A 19,809-nucleotide genomic window follows, 5' to 3' on the forward strand; every position below is an offset into this window, starting at 1 on the left:
TTACAGGTAAGTTAATTATCATGGGTAAGAATATTCAGTGTAGAGTTTTAAAATAAACTTGGATAAATTACCAAATCACTTATCTGAGGGACAAAGAAACAAAACAAGTCAAAAGTAAAACACTGCACTGAAACTGATTATAAAATGGTAAGAGTCTGTCACAGATTCCACATTTTTAAATTCCAGGAACAGAGTTGCTGTGCACATTCAAAATCTGCCAGCAAGTGCACTGACTTGGAATCAATGAGACTTAAACATTTTAAGAACCAACAAACCTTCCAGAACAATTAAAATAGATATCTGAAGGTATTCTGGATAAGCGAATAAATTCCCTCATAAACATAGTGTTCTCACAACATTTAACTTTGCAAAACTAACAGATAAAATTCATGCAAGAGCCTCTGTGCAGATTTTTCTTGAGAAAGTTACATTTGAATATATGGCTTATGTTGCAATAATAAGTAATCTATTGCAATAAGTTTCATTTACAGTGACAAGCAAAATGACCTTTAAATGTAACTAAAACTTTCATTAATACTTACCTTTCATTAACATACAAATACAATCACCCTTGCAAAGGGATACTGGAAAAGCTATTTAACTTAAAAGCTTTATAAAGATTGCAGAAGCCCTTTGGAAGAACTAGAATATCAGCAAAACAAAGAAACTTATTTTACATGCTAACAGCAACTTGATCAACTGCAAGCAAGACCACTAGAAAAAACACAGCAGTCTGCCTCAAAGTAGCAACAGCATTGCTTGGGTTCCTTTTAAAGAGACCCTCTCTCTTCTTTGAACCATCTTAAAAATCTGTTCCAAAAACTGCATGTTTCCCATGTAATGCAAAGACAGAAATAACACAACTATACTCAATACCTAACTATCTATAATTTTCTCTTTGTATTTCCCACAAAACACATCGTAGGATAAAATTATTATTTCACATTTAGTGTACCAAATCCAAAAGAAAAATTTCAAATTATAGACGCCAACAAAAGTCCCTCAACATTAGACATTTCTCAAGTTGTATAAAGCTGTACTGAAGCAATATCTCCTTGTTCCTATAAAATAAAGTTTCACAAAAAAAGATACAATAGACTGCAACACAGAATTTTATCAAAAATAAAAGTAATGCCTTTAAATATCTCCTTGCTATATTAAATAAATCCTAATAAAAGTGTTATAATAGCAAAGATCAATTTCAACAAACATCACATCATAGTAACAAACAGAAAACATTTTAAAAATCCTCCAATCCCCCCAAGATTTATTTTAAAGCCATGGATTTCCTTAGCATTGGATACACACCTAACGTTCTGTGTTGTGAACAAGGTGGAAAGAAGACACTTGCACTTAAATCTTGAAGCATCCCGTCCTGATGAACCCAGAGAAACTAATTTCTGCCATCAGAAAAGTCCTCCGCCAGAACACCAAATAATGATATGCGCTGCTCTAAAGGAAACAGCAAGCCGAGTTCTGGCTCTAGGAGGTCTCTCGAGGTACAATAATATAAACCTGATCAATTGCAATTAAAATCTGAACAGAGGCTTAGAACTTGAAGTCTTGGTGCATTAGTTCTTGCCAAAAGCAGATGTGATTGTGAGCTGGAAGCAATTTCTCCTGGTAATTTGTGATGACACTGGGTAGTGCAGTCCCAGATTCCCCGAAGACAAACTCATCAGAGGCTCTAATGTATGCATGACACATGAGGTGGCTCTTTTAGAGCTCAATTAATTGGGCTGAACATTAAGACAGCAAGTTCAGGACTTTTTTTCCCTCCCCTTCTAGAGTTGCTTTTCCCCTCCTTTGAAAGCAATTTTTTGCCTTACCTTCTGCAAGCCATGTTTCCTGTAATTGACTTAGATCTTGAAAGAGTTCTAAAAAACAAGTCAAAGACATAAACAAAAGATTTGCAAACCTTTAGCCTACATTAAATGGAAATGTTTGTCATGAAATTAGTACTATAGATCAATTTAATTTGGGGAGGGGAGTCAATATAAAAAGAAATCAGGATTTGTAACTTAATTATATCAATAATCCTGCCCATTTTGATGTCTATTAAGCAATACTTCTCAATATCTTTTTTTTCCCCTTTTTAACAGTTAGCTTAATAAATAAGCTTAGGGACCTCAAACAACACGCATACACTAGAACTCAAAAAGGCTGAGGTAAAGGCATGTCTATCCATAGAAACCTTTCTTAAATATATTCAACTCTTGCTAAAACAGTAGTAGGGGAAAAATCAGAACGACTGAAAAACGTTTTATTTCTATCTTCCGAATCTTATATAAAACATGTAACAGTACATTGTATAATTCTCAAAGTACTATATGTTTTGAAGTTCAACGCCTCAAAACTAAAAGGGACAACTTTTAAATACAAGATTTTGGAAGAAAATTTCTACAGGAATAGGTTTACAAAAGTCAGAGAGATAATTCTCTGGTACCTGATTATTATCAAGTCCAAAACTGTGTATTCTGTCATAGTGGGGAGGGAGAGGCACGTGTAACTTATTTATACTTATATGAAGATTTGAGGATGTTTCAGAATCCAATATACCTAATCTAAATGGCAAACTGAACTTTGGTAATTAAATCTAAGTATGGTAAGTTTATTATGAATGCCTGCATAGGGCTGGAATAATTTATAATATATTGACCTCCTACCAACAGTTCATAAAAGGAATCTGTGACCCAATTTCCCAAATAGGTATTATAATTACTAATTAGGCCTTGATTATGATTCATTGAACATTTTAAGGCCTCACCATGTGGTCATCAAAATCATCAATGAAAAGTTTGATAACAGTATATGGTTTTAGTGTAAGGGGATGGGAAATCAAACAATCACTTACATTGCTCAACTTCTAACACAGGAGAAAAGAGAAATTAAGCAGTGTGCACAGCTGCCTAATTTGTCCCACTGTGTTGGATATTTCAAAATTGTTACCTTAGTGTATGGGATTACTTGTATGCCATATGGACAAAGGTATTTAAACACAAAAGAATGATTAAAAGAAGGTTGTCACTGTTTTTATTTCCTTCTTGCATTAGTTTGTGACAGAGCCATAAAATATCTCTCAACGCAAACTGTCACATCATGTTAATTGCTCCAAATAAAAGTCTTGGTTAAATGCAGTAATTTGAAAGTGTATTATTCTTTAAGGTAAGACTGAAGTGCTTCTCTTCTTTATGAGGGTGGGAAGTATAGGTAAAGAGGGGGGATTCAGCCCCAAATCAAACCTCACCTTCTGAATCATGAGCCAGATCTCTGTTAATGAATTTTCTTTTCCTGACATTTGTTGGTTTCTCGTTACAATTTCTCCCACGCTGATTCTACAAAGGGAAAGATAAAATCCTTTAAAAGAATGTAAACCTCACATGGCACACACACACAGAAACACACATGCATACAAAAGTCTACTGGATCTTCTCCCTAAATAGAAAAATAAAAGTCCATCGTATCAATTCCAATAATCATTTTCTGTGTTCATTTGACAGTGAAAGCTTATGCTGAGAACTCAACAGCCAGGGAGAGTTGCTCCCCTGTGCCGATGGTAATACACTATTTATCAGTCATATATTCATGGTATCTCAACATCAAAACAACATTAAGCAATTACACTTAAAGTCGTTTTAGGCTGGATCAACGCTAGATTAAAACACAGTGAATTTTATTCTCCCTGAAACACCCCTAAAAAAAGAACAAAAACAGAGTGGTGAAATGAAAAATGTAAGAGAGACAATGAAAAAAAAAAGAAAAAAATAAACACCCCATATAAACAAAAAGTGTCAGCATTTGTCTCAACTTCATTCTTTTCAATGTGGCAGACAAACCCAGCCAAAAACTTTGAGAGCAGCAGCTGCTGCTGCCCCCCATCTCCTCTTCCACTCATCTTGAGCACTTTAATCAGAAAAAGGAGTCTTAAAAACAAAACTATGCCTTATCCAAATCACTGAAAGGTAAGCTCATTTTGAAGATTGGGCTTCTAGAAGCAGAGTCGCCCTACAGTGGCAACAAAGCAGATAAAGTATCTGCAATCCCAGCCCCCTTGCCCCCTCCCTCCTCATTCTCTCCCTCCTCCCCACCCCACCCCCTCCGTCGGAGTCAAGTTTATAAACAGCAACTTTCGAACTGATCACTCACATTGGTGACCATGTAAGGCACTTGCTGGTCATAAAATCCATCCATTCTGCTGCTCTTCGCAAATCTCAGCTCAGTATTTTATATTTTGAGCATTTAGCTGGAGATTTCCTCGGGATCTGGACTTCTATCAACCTAGAGGGGAACAAGATGGCTTTTAGGCTACAAAAAAAAAAAAAAAAAATCATGAATGAAGCTCTTGAATTTGCATAGCTAATTACCCTCCGACAGTCCCATTCACAAAAATAACCCTCCCTACACCGCCTCCTTCACCTGGATCCAAAGAGAGACAAGAGAGTTCACAATTTACATATTTTCGGCAATAGCAAAAATCCGAACCAGAGGCGATGTATTTATTTACACTCTCGATGTTTCCCTGCGCGGTCGGTGTACCCCGGGCAGCTCTGATTCGCAAACGTGTGCAAAACTAGCAATGGCGATCAACGAGACTTGCTTTGCACCTAACGGGACTAAAGAAACGGAGACACCTCTTTCATAAGGATAGTTTTTGCAACCCACAACCATGCAATTATCTGGAGAGACATAAAAAGTTGTTGGAAAGACCCACCTGAAGGCCACGCTAGGCGAACGGCTGCAAAAAATTCCCTCCAATTTTAATAAAAACATTAATTATTGCCCAGCACTTCCCCCTTGGAAGCCGAAAGCGCCTCTGACAGAGCTCAATTCGGTGGTTTTTCCTCTACTTCTCCTCCAGGGGCCTCCAATCCAAACTGATGGATCGCTGCCTCCCATTGGCTCCGCGTCTCTTTCACAAGATCGGATTTCGGGCTGTCAATCAGGAGGCTTGCTGCCCCTGCTCGTGAATCTCCCGCGCCCCTCTGCCCATACCCGTGCTCCGCCGGCTGGCGCGGTGACCACAGCCTGGAAACGCCACAGAGCAAATCGACTGCCGTCCTAACCCGCTGCTTATTGTTAAGGCGCCCGGGGACACCGAAGCCATGTGTTTCGAGTCGCCAGTTCCCCTTACTGGTGTGTTTGGTCCACTAATTGGGCTGATTTCCTCAAGCACATTCGTTCGGGTCAGATATATACTCTGAAGTGCGATCCACCAAGACCGTGCCTCCTTAGTCTCCCACCACCCCTCCCTCAAGATCTCCAGCCCCTCTACTTTGAACCTGATAAGAAGCCCACCTCACACTATAGCCTCGTTCCCACTAAGTTTTTGGCCCAGGTTCTCTTCCCATTTTTCAACACCCACCATAACCATTATGGCGCATCAACAACATTATTTTTTTAACGTCATCCTCAAGTAAATCTTTCATGGGACAGTAAAATCTATGGGGAAAGCACCTGGGAGAAGCAGAGGAATTGCTTCAGGAGTGGTTGCGTTGGAAGGGAGAACTACAGAGCGATCTAGGTGAGGTAAAGTATTAAAATAAAATTTGTCCCACGTGTGCACTGGGACAAGGTGTTTCCAGTCCCCGGTGGAGGTGGGGAGGAGCAGGGATAGGTTAGGGGTGGCTCGGATATCCTAGGGACCCGCACGTTTCCTGAGCTTTTGTTATGTATACACGGAGGCGGAGGGTATCACTTACTGTACTTGACGCTTTCACTTCCTCTCCAGCTTTTAAACAGCCAGAGCCGGGAGTTGGGGGAGAGAGGCGAGGGGGGTCGGGTTTCAAGGACAATGACTAGGACGTTAAAAAGTGAGGGCTGCAATTCTGAAACCACTTGCCCTGACCCTCCTACGGGGCTTAGAGCTGTAAAGAGTCACTTCAGAAGCCTCGGCCCAACCGCGGATGAGAGGCCTCGGGGATGGGACCAGGGACTCAATGGTGTTGAAATTCATTTGTGATCCTGGTGGCGACCAGAGCTAGAGACCAAAGGGTGTTTCCGGCAGCTGTTCAGCCCTTTGAGAAACGTGCTGCAGTTCTTAATTTCTAATTGAAAGTTTCCTTCCTTAAATGGAACGTTATGGAGCCGTATTAAACCGGAGTGTGAGCGCACAAGGCTCAATTCCGGACCCATGGAGGTCATGGGTCAAACATTTTTTTAATATTAAAAAAAAAACTTATTACTGGGGAAACACCCAGTAACTGTGGACAGCAAGGACACACACCGTGCGTTCCCTGAAAGTAGTAAATCAGAGTTAGCCCGTCCTAAGGCGCGCACCTACAAGCATTTTGAGCGGGAACTGCACATTTACCCGAGCCGGGGAGGGGTTCGGGCGCAGCCGGGCCTCGAGGCTGGCATCGTGAGGCTCCAGGGTACTTTCTGAGGGTGCAGTCAGGCGGCAAGTGTGTCCCGCCGCCCAGCACTCCCGGGATAACCCAGCCCCCGTAACCTGACCAACAGTTTCCAAAGACCTTCTCTGCGGCTGGAGCCTGACGGGTAACGATGGTAACCGGGAGGGGGCGGAGCTTCAGACTCAGCCCCCGCGAGGTTCTCTCGGTAGCCAATAATTTACCGTCTGTTCCCAGCCCATTGTTGTTTATTGCTGACCCCGCAGCGCTCCGCTAGGAGATTGGCCGCTTTAGGAAAAGAGGCGGAGCCTCTCCCGCCCTGGAGCCACCTTTCGGCTCCATTCACAAAATTCCGGCCTTTCTTGGTCACGTGGTTGGGGGCGTGACGGGGTAGGGGAAATGACACAACAAAGGCCCAAGTTTTCCAAACCACAAAACTTTTCTGCCTCGCTACCCCTTCTCTGTTCCGTCAACGAACAAATACTAGAATATGAGGAAAAGGAGGCTTGGGTCTGGGAGCAACAAAGAGGGGGGAAAAAAATAAGTCCGAAATTAAAGGAAGACTCACAGGGAGATAATTACGGGGTACATACACTGCATATGAGAAAAGCTGCGAAAGAGGAAAGGAAGAGAATAAAGGAGTGGGGAGAAAGCCTTAAGGACAAGCTAGGAACTTAGGCTTGCTGTTTCAAGTCATTGCTTTTAGACTGTCAAAGAGCAAATGGATTTCAGTTTTCTCACAACACTCTAATTTTCATTCCCACCTTAGATTTATCCCATAGTTTGTTAACTTTTTAAAGCTTCTTTTAGGCACACTGCAGGTTTTCACTGGCTGACAGTTTTAGTTTCCATTTGCCAAGACTTCACTTCGGCCCCCAAAAGCACTACCCCTACTTCCCACCTACGCTGGACTGACCAAGAGAAGCTGAGCCTTAATCCTCGGATTTGACTACGTATTGCAGGGGCTCCATAATTTCCCTTTGTATTCTTTAAACGAACTCAGCTTTTCTAACTATTTGATCTTAACAGTAACTGAATATGATAATATGTGAATAAGCAGACAAGCCAGTCTCACTACAGCTTAGTTTTGTTGAAACAGCACACAGTTTTGAAATTAATGTTTCCCTCTAGCAAGTGGACTATCGGACCACGCTCCCTCCTCCCTCCCACTTTCTCTTCTGCCCTTTCTCTTTCTGTCCTTTTTGTGCCGTGATACTTAGTGAGACGCTAGCTTTTAGTTTGGCTTCTGTTTATCTTCTCTGCTTGGCGCTGGGAAAAACCAGTAGACCTAGTGGCTGAAGGCATTGGAAGGGCTAAAAATTCGTTTTTCAGAAATTGTTACCATTGTGGAAAATGTCTACAGAGGCAGCTGTTGTATCCACAGAGAGGAACGTCAAAAGTTGCACAAAGTTTCCACTACTTTTGAAAGTGAGTCTTTAAAAATCAGCTTAGTAAACGCCAGTCCTTCTTGAATGGAAAATTTCATTTTGGCAGGATTTCAGGCATAGAATGGCAGAGCAGAGGCCAAGAGGCTTTGACATTTATTTACTTGTATTTTGAAATTCCATTTGGGTTTTGAAATTAGAGCTCTTGAGAGAAAGCCCACCTCTCCCCCTCTGCCCCCCATAAAAATCCATTTCTGAGTTTGGAAAGTTTTTAACTTGCATAAAAAGCTATTTAAATCTTTATAGTTCCTTTGCTGTTATTTAATAAAATAAAATTCATTAGTGGCTTTTCTGCAGTTAACTTATTATAGCATTATACTGAAAATGCCTGATGTTAAAGCACATTTCTAAAAGCAGCAAAAACAAACTAAAATGGTACTACTGATAGTCTGAAATGGTTAATATGATTAAAATTAAATGAAATTTGTTCAAATTGGGTAGATTATTAAGTAAAATAGTAACCTGTATAATTTTTTGAATTCTTTATAAGCAAACTGTTAATGGCCTAGTTTGCACAGAGCTACATCAAATAGATAAGGAAAAGACAGACCATTAAATAGACAAGTGGGCATAGGAATGAACAGGTGAATATAATTTTAAAGGAAAACTTAGAAACCTGACAGAATAGTGAAAGATAATGAGTGGCTATAGTGGGCTCCCTGTGGGAAGAGAAGCAGGGATTTGAGAGGAGGGTAGACCCTAGGAAGAAGGTAAGGGTATCAAGAAAGTTGACACTGTGTACAAGGTGTTAGCTCCCACTCTAACCCTGCCATTCTCAGCAGGGGAATATCTCCAATATTCCCTTGTAGAGGAAATGTGATTTAAAAAATGGTTAACTGCACTGGAAGTCAGGACATTATTCATTAAAAAAATTTAAAATATCTTTATCCCATCAAATTGGAAAAAAATTCTAATGTCCAGGGATGTTAGTGTTGGGATAAGGGCACTCACATGTATTGCTGGTTGGAATGTGACTTTCTGCAACCTTTATAAAGCAAGTATCTACTAGACCCTAAAATGTCTAAAGTAAGTATGAAGTCAGTATCTACTAGACCCTAAAATGTACAGTATCTATTAGACCTTAGTTAGACCCAATAATCCTGATTTGGGAAATCTGTTCTATAAAAATAAAAGCAATGTGCATAAGGACATTTACTGAAGTATTATGTATAGAAGGGGAAATTTAGAAGCAACTTCAATACCCACCAATGAGGACATGGTTTTTAACATAGTATGATCATTTCATACTTTGGAATTCAATTATGGTGCTTATATAACTATTAAAAAGTATGCTGTGTTCTTGGTTCTCAAACTTGAGATTACTTAAGAAACTCCTTGTTAAAACTTCAGATTCCTGGATGGACCCACAGAGTTTCCGATTCAGTAGACCTGAACTTGGGCCCAGCAAGCACATCACATGAAAATTCTGTTGCAGAGGATTTTGTTGTAGTTGGCCTCTGAATCTTTCTGGGAAACCCTGGGTTGGACCTCTACCAGAAATCCAAAGGGAGACCTGCAAGGTTTACTAGTTTGGACATGTTTTGCTTGACCCACATAATGTTGACATGCTTGGAAATTTCATCATCAACACGTAAAATTTCGATTTCCACTATGGCTTGACAAATCAGAGAATATGATAACACTGAGACTAAATTCCCAAATAGCAACCATCAGCTGGAGCCTGTGAAGCTCTTGTGAAGGAGCATGGGTTTCAGTTTTGCCATGGCCCACACTCTTCCCTAATCCCTGTTTTTCTTATTTATGTTATGTTATTTATGTTACCCACCTGACCCCTGTAAGCATTTGCATGTGTCAGTCCCGGATTACACGTGGCATAGCATGTTAATAAAAGCAAGGGACAGAATATAGAGTATCATATATTCTGTTTTTGTTCAAAAGAAAAAATAGTGTGCATAAAGGTGCCTGTATACACATATAGGAGACATATGTGTATATATACCTATACACCAGTGTTTGTCAACAATTTTTCATTACTGCCTCCCCAAAGAGGCTTTGTGGACATTTTTTATTTCTAATTGCCCCCCTCCCATTCAATTTTAATACTACAGATATACTATATATTTGTTTATATCCTTAATCCTTTGGAAGGTCACAAATTAGTGTAATATCTAACATTTATCCCTCCAAGAACCAATTTTCAACACTTGGGGGCAATATCACCCCCATTGAGAATGTATAATATATACCTTTACTTTTCTCTTTCTATAGGTACTATATTTAGCTAAAAACATTGATTTTTATCATCCCAAAGAATACACATCCATCTCTTATTATTAGTTACAGGTACCTCTAGTAGGTCTGATTGGAGGTGTGAGGTAAAAGATAATCATAGGGGGCTTCCCTGGTGGCGCAGTGGTTAAGAATCTGCCTGCCAATGCAAGGGACATGGGTTCGAGCCCTGGCCTGGGAAGATCCCACATGCCGTGGAGCAACCAAGCCCGTGTGCCACAACTACTGAGCCTGTGCTCTAGAGCCCGCAAGCCACAACTACTGACCCCACGTGCCACAACTACTGAAGCCTGCATGCCTACAGCCCGTGCTCCGCAACAAGAGAAGCCCGCGCACCGCAGTGAAGAGTAGCTGCCACTTGTGGCAACTAGAGAAAGCCTGCACACAGCAACAAAGACCCAACACAGCCAAAAAAAAAAAAAAAAAACCAAACAAAGAAATTTATAAAAAAAGATAATCATGTTTTTCTTTTAGCACGTGGAATGGTTTGTTACAACATGCATGTATCAGTCATTTTCTAATCCATTTAAGGGGTGAACACATTAGTAATTTAGAGTTAATTTTGTAAGAACCATAGAAATTTTCATTTATAGAATAACAATATATCTAGATAGTCATGGATCTTAACTTGGAGTGATTTATAAATTTTAGAATAAATAATGAACAAGAAACAAAACAAATCTTTAACCTTTCTTTGGAAAGAGGACTACTTGCATTTGAAGGCATGGCATTGGTAACATTAAACAGTAAGACATCAGCGGAGTTCACCAATCTCTACCCTTGTAGTTGTTTTCTGGACCACTGTGAGAGATGCAGGTTTGGTGGAGGTGCTTTCCTCACGTAAAAGGGAAAAAATGATTCTAAAAGTCCACTTTAGAAATGGAATTTTATTCTCCTGGGACAAAACTTGATTTAGAACAATCTAAATCACCAGCAATAAAGTTAATCTTTTATGTGTATTACACATTGGGAGGACTATTTCCAGGCTGGCTTCCCAAAGTACCTCCTCTGGGTGGTCCTCCTGGAAATAGTTTGTTTTCTCCAGTTCTGAATCCCAAGGTAGCTTTAGGAGAATATCTTCTTCTGGCCTCTCAGAGCTGGCATTTTTTCATAGCTCTAAATTCTGTGTAAATGTTAATAACTGTCCTTCATTCAGTACTTAGGACCTGATTACAAGTACCTTAGCCACTGGCATATAGAAGGTGTTTAATGCTTGTTGTAGGATGAATGAATCAGTGAATGGATAGCCTACTACTGAACTGCCTCACTCTACAAATATAAACACATTTCAAATATTAACTAAGTAATGTTGTAGGCAGACTGTACTGAAAACAAATAAAAATTTGCTGGACAACTGAAAAGGGCCGATTTACCTGAGTACAAATGGCTTTTTGATAAAAGTTTGTTCTTGATTTATTATCAAAAAGAAAATTAAAAGCTGCCTTGAGCTAAATATATTTCTCCTATGTATAGGTTTCTTTCATTTTTTTTTGACACAGAGAAACATTCTTTGTGATTTCTCAGGATCTGATATTTGTGACTGACAGCAAAGTATCTGAAGTATATAATTCAGAATCATAACTTGTACCAATGTAACCTTTCTTTCTTTTTTAAATGTATTAAATGAAGGGTTTGTAATAGATACCCTTGAGATCCCTTATGAAAGAAGTCTCCTATCTTATTTTTAGTCAGCGACTGTGATAAAGTCACTCAGAGGAAAAAAAACAGTGGTGTAGTGGAAAGAGGATTTTGTATCAGATGGTCATAGATCTGAATGCCGGTCCAACACAGGCTAAATTATGTCATGTCTCTGAGTCTCAGTTTCCACAGCTATATAATGGATATAAAACCTCTTTTCCAAAATTGCTGAGGAAGAAATGAGTTAATGTATTTAAATTGCCTCGCAGAGTTGGTACTCATAGAAGTTGCCTTTCTTGTCCTGTGTGTTAGAGATTTTCTCTGACATAAGACAAAAGATTTCTCCTCTCTGGGTCAGTCCTCCTTGGCCTAATGTCACAGATCTATCCCTGTGACCTTCCAGATGACTTTTAGAACTGTCCTTAATACCTAAGAACAGTCAGCCTGACTTCCTGTTATGGACTTCCTGTCCATGTTTAAAATAATTTTCTAGCTTCCTATCAATGTGGAGGTCAATTCCTGGTCTCCAATACTTATCCTGCTCAGGCAGGGGACTGACACATCAGATTCCTCTCCCTGGTCTCTAGTGATCAGCCAACGTGACGCCTGACACCACATGCCAATTATCTTGCAGTTAAGATCTCCTTGCTGAGTTCAAAACTCTAGCACAGTAGCTGAAGGAGAGAGAAAATGCTGCTTGACGGCAGTGCACAACAGAGGAATTAGTCTCAAGAAAGTAAAACAGAAAAGTTGTCCAAACAGAGCAGTTTCTGCAAAGGGGGCAAGAGAAGAGCCTCGTGTCCCTCACTTCCTTAATACCTAGAGAGTCTTCCCTGAATGAGGGTCACCAATGATCCTTAAGTCAGTTTCTTGGTATTTGAAGAACAATGTGTCTTTGAACTTTGTAATAGTGATTTCACTTCTTTGTGATCTTCCTGAATTCTCTTTTATATTTAAAATGTTCCTTTTGTCCTGAATTTCTTCTCAAGTTTAAAAATAGCCCTTTGACTACAGGCATTTCATGTGAGCACATCAAAGAAAGCTACAAATCTTCTTTGTATCTGTCTGACACACTCTAAATACAACTCAGGTTTTTATTCTTGGTTCACTTTTATATTCTAAATTGAAATTACTCCCTATTTCTCTTGTGTCAAATAATATCAATGCTCATAAGTTTATCAAATATATCTTGGAACAACATAGTCCACCCAGAAAAATAAGTTATTTATGATGAGAGTCTTACCTTTGTTAGGAAAGATTTGTATCTGACACTCTTGACATCATTTGAGTCCATAAAGGAAGGCATTATCAGAAAGGCATTCAGGAAGCGGGTATGTATATGGATACGACCTAAAAATAATTTTGCATTCAGAGTTAAAACAAAGATATTCTTTCCTGTACATATACATATTCTCACACCCACTCCTACTGAAATATCAGAATTCTTAAAATAATAAGTGTTATCAGTTAAAACAGAGGAAAAGGCCATGACATTCATTACAAATAGTCCTTGTTATTTGACTCATTCATGACGTAATGTGAGATATCCGTGCTTGGTTTCTAGATAATTCAGTCTTATAGCTCAAAGGGGCATCAGTAGCTCATCAAGTTTGTTATCAATGCCATCACTACTCTTCTTATTTTCCAACACATAGAGCTATACTTATTTAGAGCTTATCAATTCTTACTTAAGCCTTCCATATCTGATCACTGATCAAGAACATTCTAGATCACTGTCTCTCAAATTATCTGCAGTGAAAGACCAGCGTTAGTTATCCATCACTGAGTTACAAACTATCTCCAAATTTAATGGCTTAAGTTACTCCACATTTATTATCTCACTATTTCTGTGAATCAGGAATCTAAGAAAAACCTAGCTGGGTATTTCTGGCTCAGGGTCTCTCCCGAGGCTGTAGTCAAGCTGTGATCTGGAGCTAGGAAATCTGCTGCCAGGCTCACTCATGTGGTGGCTGGTGCCCTCAGTTTCTTGGGACTATTGGCCACATAGCTCAGTTTTTCACCATGTGTGTTTCTCCATAGGGCTGCTGATGGCAAGGCTTTCAAGTACCCATAATCCAAGAGAGACAGCTCAAGATGGAAATCAGTCTTTTACAACCTAATCTCGGAAGTGACAAACCATCAGTTCTGCCATAGACTATTGGTCATACAGACTAATACAATGTGAGAGAGAGATGGCACAAAGGTGTGAATATTAGGAAGCTGGGATCACTGGTGGCAATCTTAGAGGCTGACTATAAGAACTTTTTTCTTTTCAAATGTCCAGTCTATCACAGATTGAACACAGATTTACTTGCCATTTTAATGTATGCCAAGTGGCTTCCGCAATGAGACCCAAGGCTCCAAGAGAACAGGGACTTCATGTTACTCATGGCTGTATTCCTATCACCTCAGTCATCTCTGAGGGATGACTGTTAAAGGACTTATTAAACACATCCTCTTGTTAAAGATGCGTGTATGGACTGAATGTTTGTGTCCCTCCTCGCCAAATTCTTATGTTGAAGCTCTAACCCCCATTCTGATGGTATTGGGAGGTAATTAGGGTTAGATTAGTTCATGGGGGTAGGGCCCTCACAAGAAGAAGAAGGAGGAAAAGAAAGAGGAACTCTCATTCTCTCTGTCTCTCAAATCCCTTCCCTCCCTCCCTCTCCACTCACAGCTTCTTGAGCACAGTGAAAAGCCAAGCCAGGAAGAGAGCTCTCACCAGAACATGACCATGCTGGCACCCAGATCCTGGATTTCCAATCTTCGCAACTGTGAGAAAATAAATTTCCATTGTTAAGCCAGTCTGTGGTATTTTGTTGTGGCAGCCCGAGAAAACTACAAGAACTTCAAATTACAACACCATTTAGGGATTTAACGCTTCAGGATTGGGATGTGCTTAGTAATAGCTAAACTAAATCCCTTATGCTGAAGTGGAAACTTATTTCCTCTTATTAAATTCTCTGTTCAGCAAATGAAGAAGTGCAGCTGCAGGTCTCAGCGCTCATCATCACAGCATACCAGGCACTGTGTTATATGAGGAAGACACAAACAACATAGCACCCCCAATAGATGAAAAACGTAAGCTAGAAGGAGAGATATCCCAGCCAAGCAGCCTTTTAGAGGGCCCCTCCGTGACTCACCCCGTGTTTCCCCTAACTCACTGTTTCTCCGGCATATTAATCTGCTTTATTCATCATAGGATTTAGCTTGTTTAAAATATTCCCACTTGTTTACATACAAGTGGGAATGGTTTTTGTTTGTTCCCTGGTTTTTGTTTGTTCCCTGACTCTTCCTTACCCACTACAAGATGTAACTCCAGGAAAGTTGGGTGGGTCCTGGTGGTCTTGTTGATTATTTTATTTACAAACCTGCCTGGAATTGGACTGAGCTCAAACGAAGCATTCACCAAATACACACTGAATGAATACAGTTAACTAGAGGTACATTCAAGGCAAGATGGGATCTGTTACGCTTTTCTATAAATCCTGTCTCAAACTGTCCATGACAAGGCCTAAAATTCTACTTTGTTCATTTACGCTTTCACCTAATTTCTGGCCTTTCAATATTTTGATCATTGTTTTTTCCCTTCACTCCGTCCTCTTCTTCCGGCTTTTTAAGCTTTGGCGCCACAGTACAAGCACAATATTCTCGTGTCTGTTCAGTGATTCTACTTCATCTTTGGATCACCTAATTTAGTTTGGAATCAAGTGACATCAATGGGAGTTTTGCATGAATAAGGGTTGCAGATGAATCTGTTCAAATTAAATGGAAATTAAAGAGATGTTTTCAAGGACATTTGTTCTAAAAATTGATCTGCTTTATAATTAGTCTCATGTAAAATTATTTTTCAGTAGTCATGGAAATTGCCAGGTAGCCCACTAACACAAATGAGTAAATTAACCATTACCTAGGAATTTATAAAACTGGGATGGGAAAGGCTTTTTTTAATCAGAATTTTTTTTGGTTAATATTTAACTGTTTATTTGTGAAAAGAAACATTGAGTTCTGCTCTGTGCTAAGCTGTGCAGTGGGCATATTATATACTGCACGATTTCTCTCACCAGATCGTCAGAACAATACTGCAACAGTGGTACTGGTGTCCCATTTTACAGTCTAGGAAACTGATAAAAAAAAGGAAAAGGAATCACCTGGCTCACAGAGCCATCAAGTGGAGGAACAGAGCTGCAAACCCCAGCTCATATGACTCCCAGGTACCTCAAGACCATGAATAATTGGCTGCTGAATAATTGCTCAAGTCTGGTTTGAAGCACTTTCTAATGTGTAGTCGGGACAAATGTGACTACACAATAAACAGAACAGAGTTCCCCAAAGTTTTTCTTGAGGGAAGGACTTGATCTTGAAATACTAATAGATATCTGGAGAGGAAAAAGTTGCCAGGGTAGGTTTGAAAGTTTGAGAAATCCTGAAGGGAACACAAATCAATTTACGACAAAACAAAAGAAAGCAAATAACCCTTTGGCACTTATTAGAACCTTCAACGCACTAATGCTCTGGGTGAATTAAATCTCCATGGTGGTGGTTTAGAGCCCCCTAGAGACGGGGAAGATGGGGACCTGGATTGAGACAGTACAATAAAATTTCCAGAAGTAGTTGATCATCTAACATTTTTCCCTCTTAGAACATTTTTAGGACTAAAGCCCTATGGGTTACAGTTTGTAAAATACTTGCGTAAATTATTAGAGCAAAAAAAAAAGCAGCAATTCTGAAGGAGTTTACAATGAGGGCTGCTAATTATACTGATTCAATATTACCACATGAACACAAAAGATGCCCTTTTCGAATGCTCCTACACTGTTGGTGGGAATGTAAATTGGCACAGCCACTATGGAGACCAGTATGGAGGTTTCTTAAAAAACTAAAAGTAGAGCTACCATATGATCCAGCAATCCTACTCCTGGGCATACATCTGGAGAAAAACATGGTTCAAAAGGATACATGCACCCCAATGTTCACTGCAGTATTGTTTACAATCGCCAAGACATGGAAGCAACCTAAATGTCCGTTGACGGAAGAATGGATAAAGAAGATGTGGTACATATATACAAGGGAATATTACTCAGCCACTAAAAAGAATGAAATTATGACATTTGCAGCAACATGGATGGACCTGGAGGTCATCATACTAAGTGAAGTAAGTCAGACAAAGACAAATATCACTGATATCACTTACATGCAGAATCTAAATTTAAAAAATGATACAAATGAACTTATTTACAAAAGAGAAACAGGCTCACAGACTTAGAGAATGAACTTGTTTGACTTGAGTCCTAGGCTTTGTGAAATTGACCTCAGCTACCTTTTATTGTGTCTACTTTTCCTTATGATTGTCAGTATGGGTTTAAAAGTTATAAGTGATATTTGCATGAAAAGGATGATTCTTATTTCTTAATTTGTTTTGGTTGGGAAAAGATAATAGCATGCCATTGCCTGGGAAATATGAAGGATGCTAAATAATAGGCAGATAACTTTTGGAGAAAGTTATTTCTACAACAAAACTTAAGAGTGTTTGACTGTGAACTTTATTTTTTAATGAGAGGCAGCATAGCACAATGGTTAAGAACATGGCTAGATTTGACTTCTTTGAACCCTGAATATCTTTGTTTTCATGGGCTCCTTCCTCCATTAAAAATTAATAGTAAAACTATAAAATTATATTGTTATATTTTAAGACTGTCTTGGCATAAGAAATCTGAAATTATATATTCAGTGTTATGATATTAGTTATATTATACACTTGATATTATACTTATTATCTACTTGTTATTATTAAATTCATTTTTTGCTTCTGATTTTAAAAGAAACTTAAATTGAAACATTTTTTATGGTCCTCTAAAATATGGCAGGCCCTTGCCTCTATGTCTATGTGCCTAATGAGAAGTCAGCTCTGCTTAAGAATGTAGGTTCTGAAGCCAGACTGCGATGTTGCAAATCCTAGCTTTTCTACTTAGCAGCTGTGTGAGCTTGGGCAAGTTATTTTACTTTTCTGTGCCTTTATTTGTTCTTCTGCAAAATGGGGATAATTAAATACCTCCATCACAGAGTCGATAAAAGGAATTATCTCTTGTCAAGTGCTTAGATCAATGCTTGGCACATTCACTTTCTAGTAGGTTATACCAATTTATTTTATTAAATTAAAAATAGCTGATATTAGAGTTGAAGTTCTTTTGAATAGAAACAGGCTTCTCCTTGCCCAGGAAGACAAATAATAATAAAGAAATGTGTTGCATTCAACTGAGAGAAGATGGGAGAGGAGGTGGACATTGAGAAGGATGAATTCCTGGGGCTACATCGCCTGATTCCAAACTTGCTTCAGCCATTTAATAGTTGTGTGATCCTGGGCAGGTTGCTTAATCTCTCTAAGCCCTGTTTCTACATTTTTGAAATGCGGATAAAAATAGCATCCAGTTTATAAGGTCTTTGTTAATTGAAATGACCAGTTTATGATATACTTATAATAACAGTTACATACTATCAGCAATTATTTTTTTAATTTATTTTTTCTTTGCAGTACACGGGCCTCTCACTGTTGTGGCCTCTCCCGCTGCGGAGCACAGGCTCTGGACACGTAGGCTCAGCAGCCATGGCTCAGGGGCCCAGCCGCTCCGCGGGCTGTGGGATCTTCCCGGACAGGGGCACGAACCGTGTCCCTTGCATCAGCAGGCGGACTCTCAACCACTGCGCCACCAGGGAAGCCCAACAATTATTTTTGTTTCTTAACTTTCTACCAGCTGTTTTGCACTTTAGTTCTCCCTTATTACTTCCACATTTCCTTGGAATCCAGAGTGTTGGCCTCAACTCTATGGAGTGACAGCAGTAGCTGTAGTTGGGGAGCCCAGAGTAGCCTCCTTGATCCAAAGTGTGTAAGGAACTATGAAACTAAGGAAATTTTACAGTATAAATACAAATTTTTTATCATTAAAAAATTCTTTGTCTCCATTTTCTCACCGATCTCCACAAGCACAAGTCCTTTCTTGATTTGTATTATCAATTTAGCCATTACTAAAATACAAAAGTGGTGGAGTGTGAGGAATGAGGATGTAAGAGGGAAATATTAAGTATAACTTCCAATGACATTTGCTGTATACATCACTGGTTCTAAAGAAGAATCTCTGATGTATGATCATTACCAAGAGTGGCTGAAATGACGTTTACATGCAAGCTAATCAATCTTTTCAGGGCAAAATTATATTTGGGGATAAAAATTCATGTGAAGGCCTATATAAGTGTGGGACCCTTGTCAAGTATGAGTCCCCTCTTGTCTAAGGACAGAACTACTTGGATGCTTCATAAGTCTCTTCTATTCCCTTCTATTCTTCCACACTTTTAAGAATGAAAAGGCGTATGACACGTATGTACATTTGGTATTCATAACCTCATTCTAATGGTTGGCTTATGTTCAACAAGTCTTTCATTCAATGAAATGGCATATCTTTAATGGAAGAATAACAAAGAAGGGCAATTTGCATTTCCTGTTCGGTAAAGTGAATACAATATATAGAATTTAGGAAGTGACTGCTAATATTGTCAGGAGGTAGTTATATACTATTACAAAAGATTTGTTTTCCAAATAATATCATACATACAGACATAATTTTTAAGTCTTTAAAAAAAAGAGTTGTGAGTTTTATTTATTTTTTTAAAGATTTTTTGACGTGGACAATTTTTAAAGTCCTTATTGAATTTGTGACAATATTGCTTCTGTTTCATGTTTTGTTTTCTTGACCCCAAGGCATGTGGGAGCTTAGCTCCCCGACCAGGGATCGAACATTCACCCCCGCATTGGAAGGCAAAGTCTTATCCACTGGACTGCCAGGGCAGTCCCCACGAGGTGAGAATTTTAAATCACAGATTGAAAATATGGGTACTTTAGGGTAAGTCTATGTGTGCATAGATAAATATACAAATATAAAGACATTTTTTAAAAATCAGGAGAAAGAAAAATATTTATGACATTTGTCTATTCATACAAGTTTCTACAATTTGACTGCTTATTTTCTGTTTGGTTAAAGAAACCAAAGATATGATTTCTTTGCTGTTTAGATGTAAAAATTTCATACACACTTCAGAAGACAGACTGCATCCCCCCCCCACCCACGTATTATCTA

The 19,809-nt window shown here is 39.1% G+C and overlaps 1 protein-coding gene across 2 annotated transcripts in view; it reads right to left on the reverse strand.

Moving 5' to 3' along the window:
- Positions 1-6,356, reverse strand: part of ETV1 (ETS variant transcription factor 1) — a 94,510-nt gene extending 88,154 nt beyond the window's left edge. Inside the window, exons 1-4 of one of the 2 annotated variants that reach the window (XM_060156123.1) lie at positions 6,311-6,356; positions 4,147-4,278; positions 3,248-3,335; positions 1,830-1,877 (exon numbers count right to left, since the gene is read on the reverse strand). In XM_060156123.1, coding sequence (XP_060012106.1) covers positions 1,830-1,877; positions 3,248-3,335; positions 4,147-4,191 — 181 coding nt within the window. In that variant the 5' untranslated portion in view covers positions 4,192-4,278; positions 6,311-6,356. Of the gene's footprint in view, positions 1-1,829; positions 1,878-3,247; positions 3,336-4,146; positions 4,279-4,416; positions 4,554-6,310 lie in introns of those variants that run through there. The other variant, XM_060156122.1, reaches the window with a different exon arrangement.
- Positions 6,357-19,809: the final 13,453 nt, after the last annotated feature.

Source organism: Lagenorhynchus albirostris, chromosome 8 (assembly GCF_949774975.1).
Source record: "Lagenorhynchus albirostris chromosome 8, mLagAlb1.1, whole genome shotgun sequence".
NCBI lineage: Eukaryota > Metazoa > Chordata > Mammalia > Artiodactyla > Delphinidae > Lagenorhynchus > Lagenorhynchus albirostris.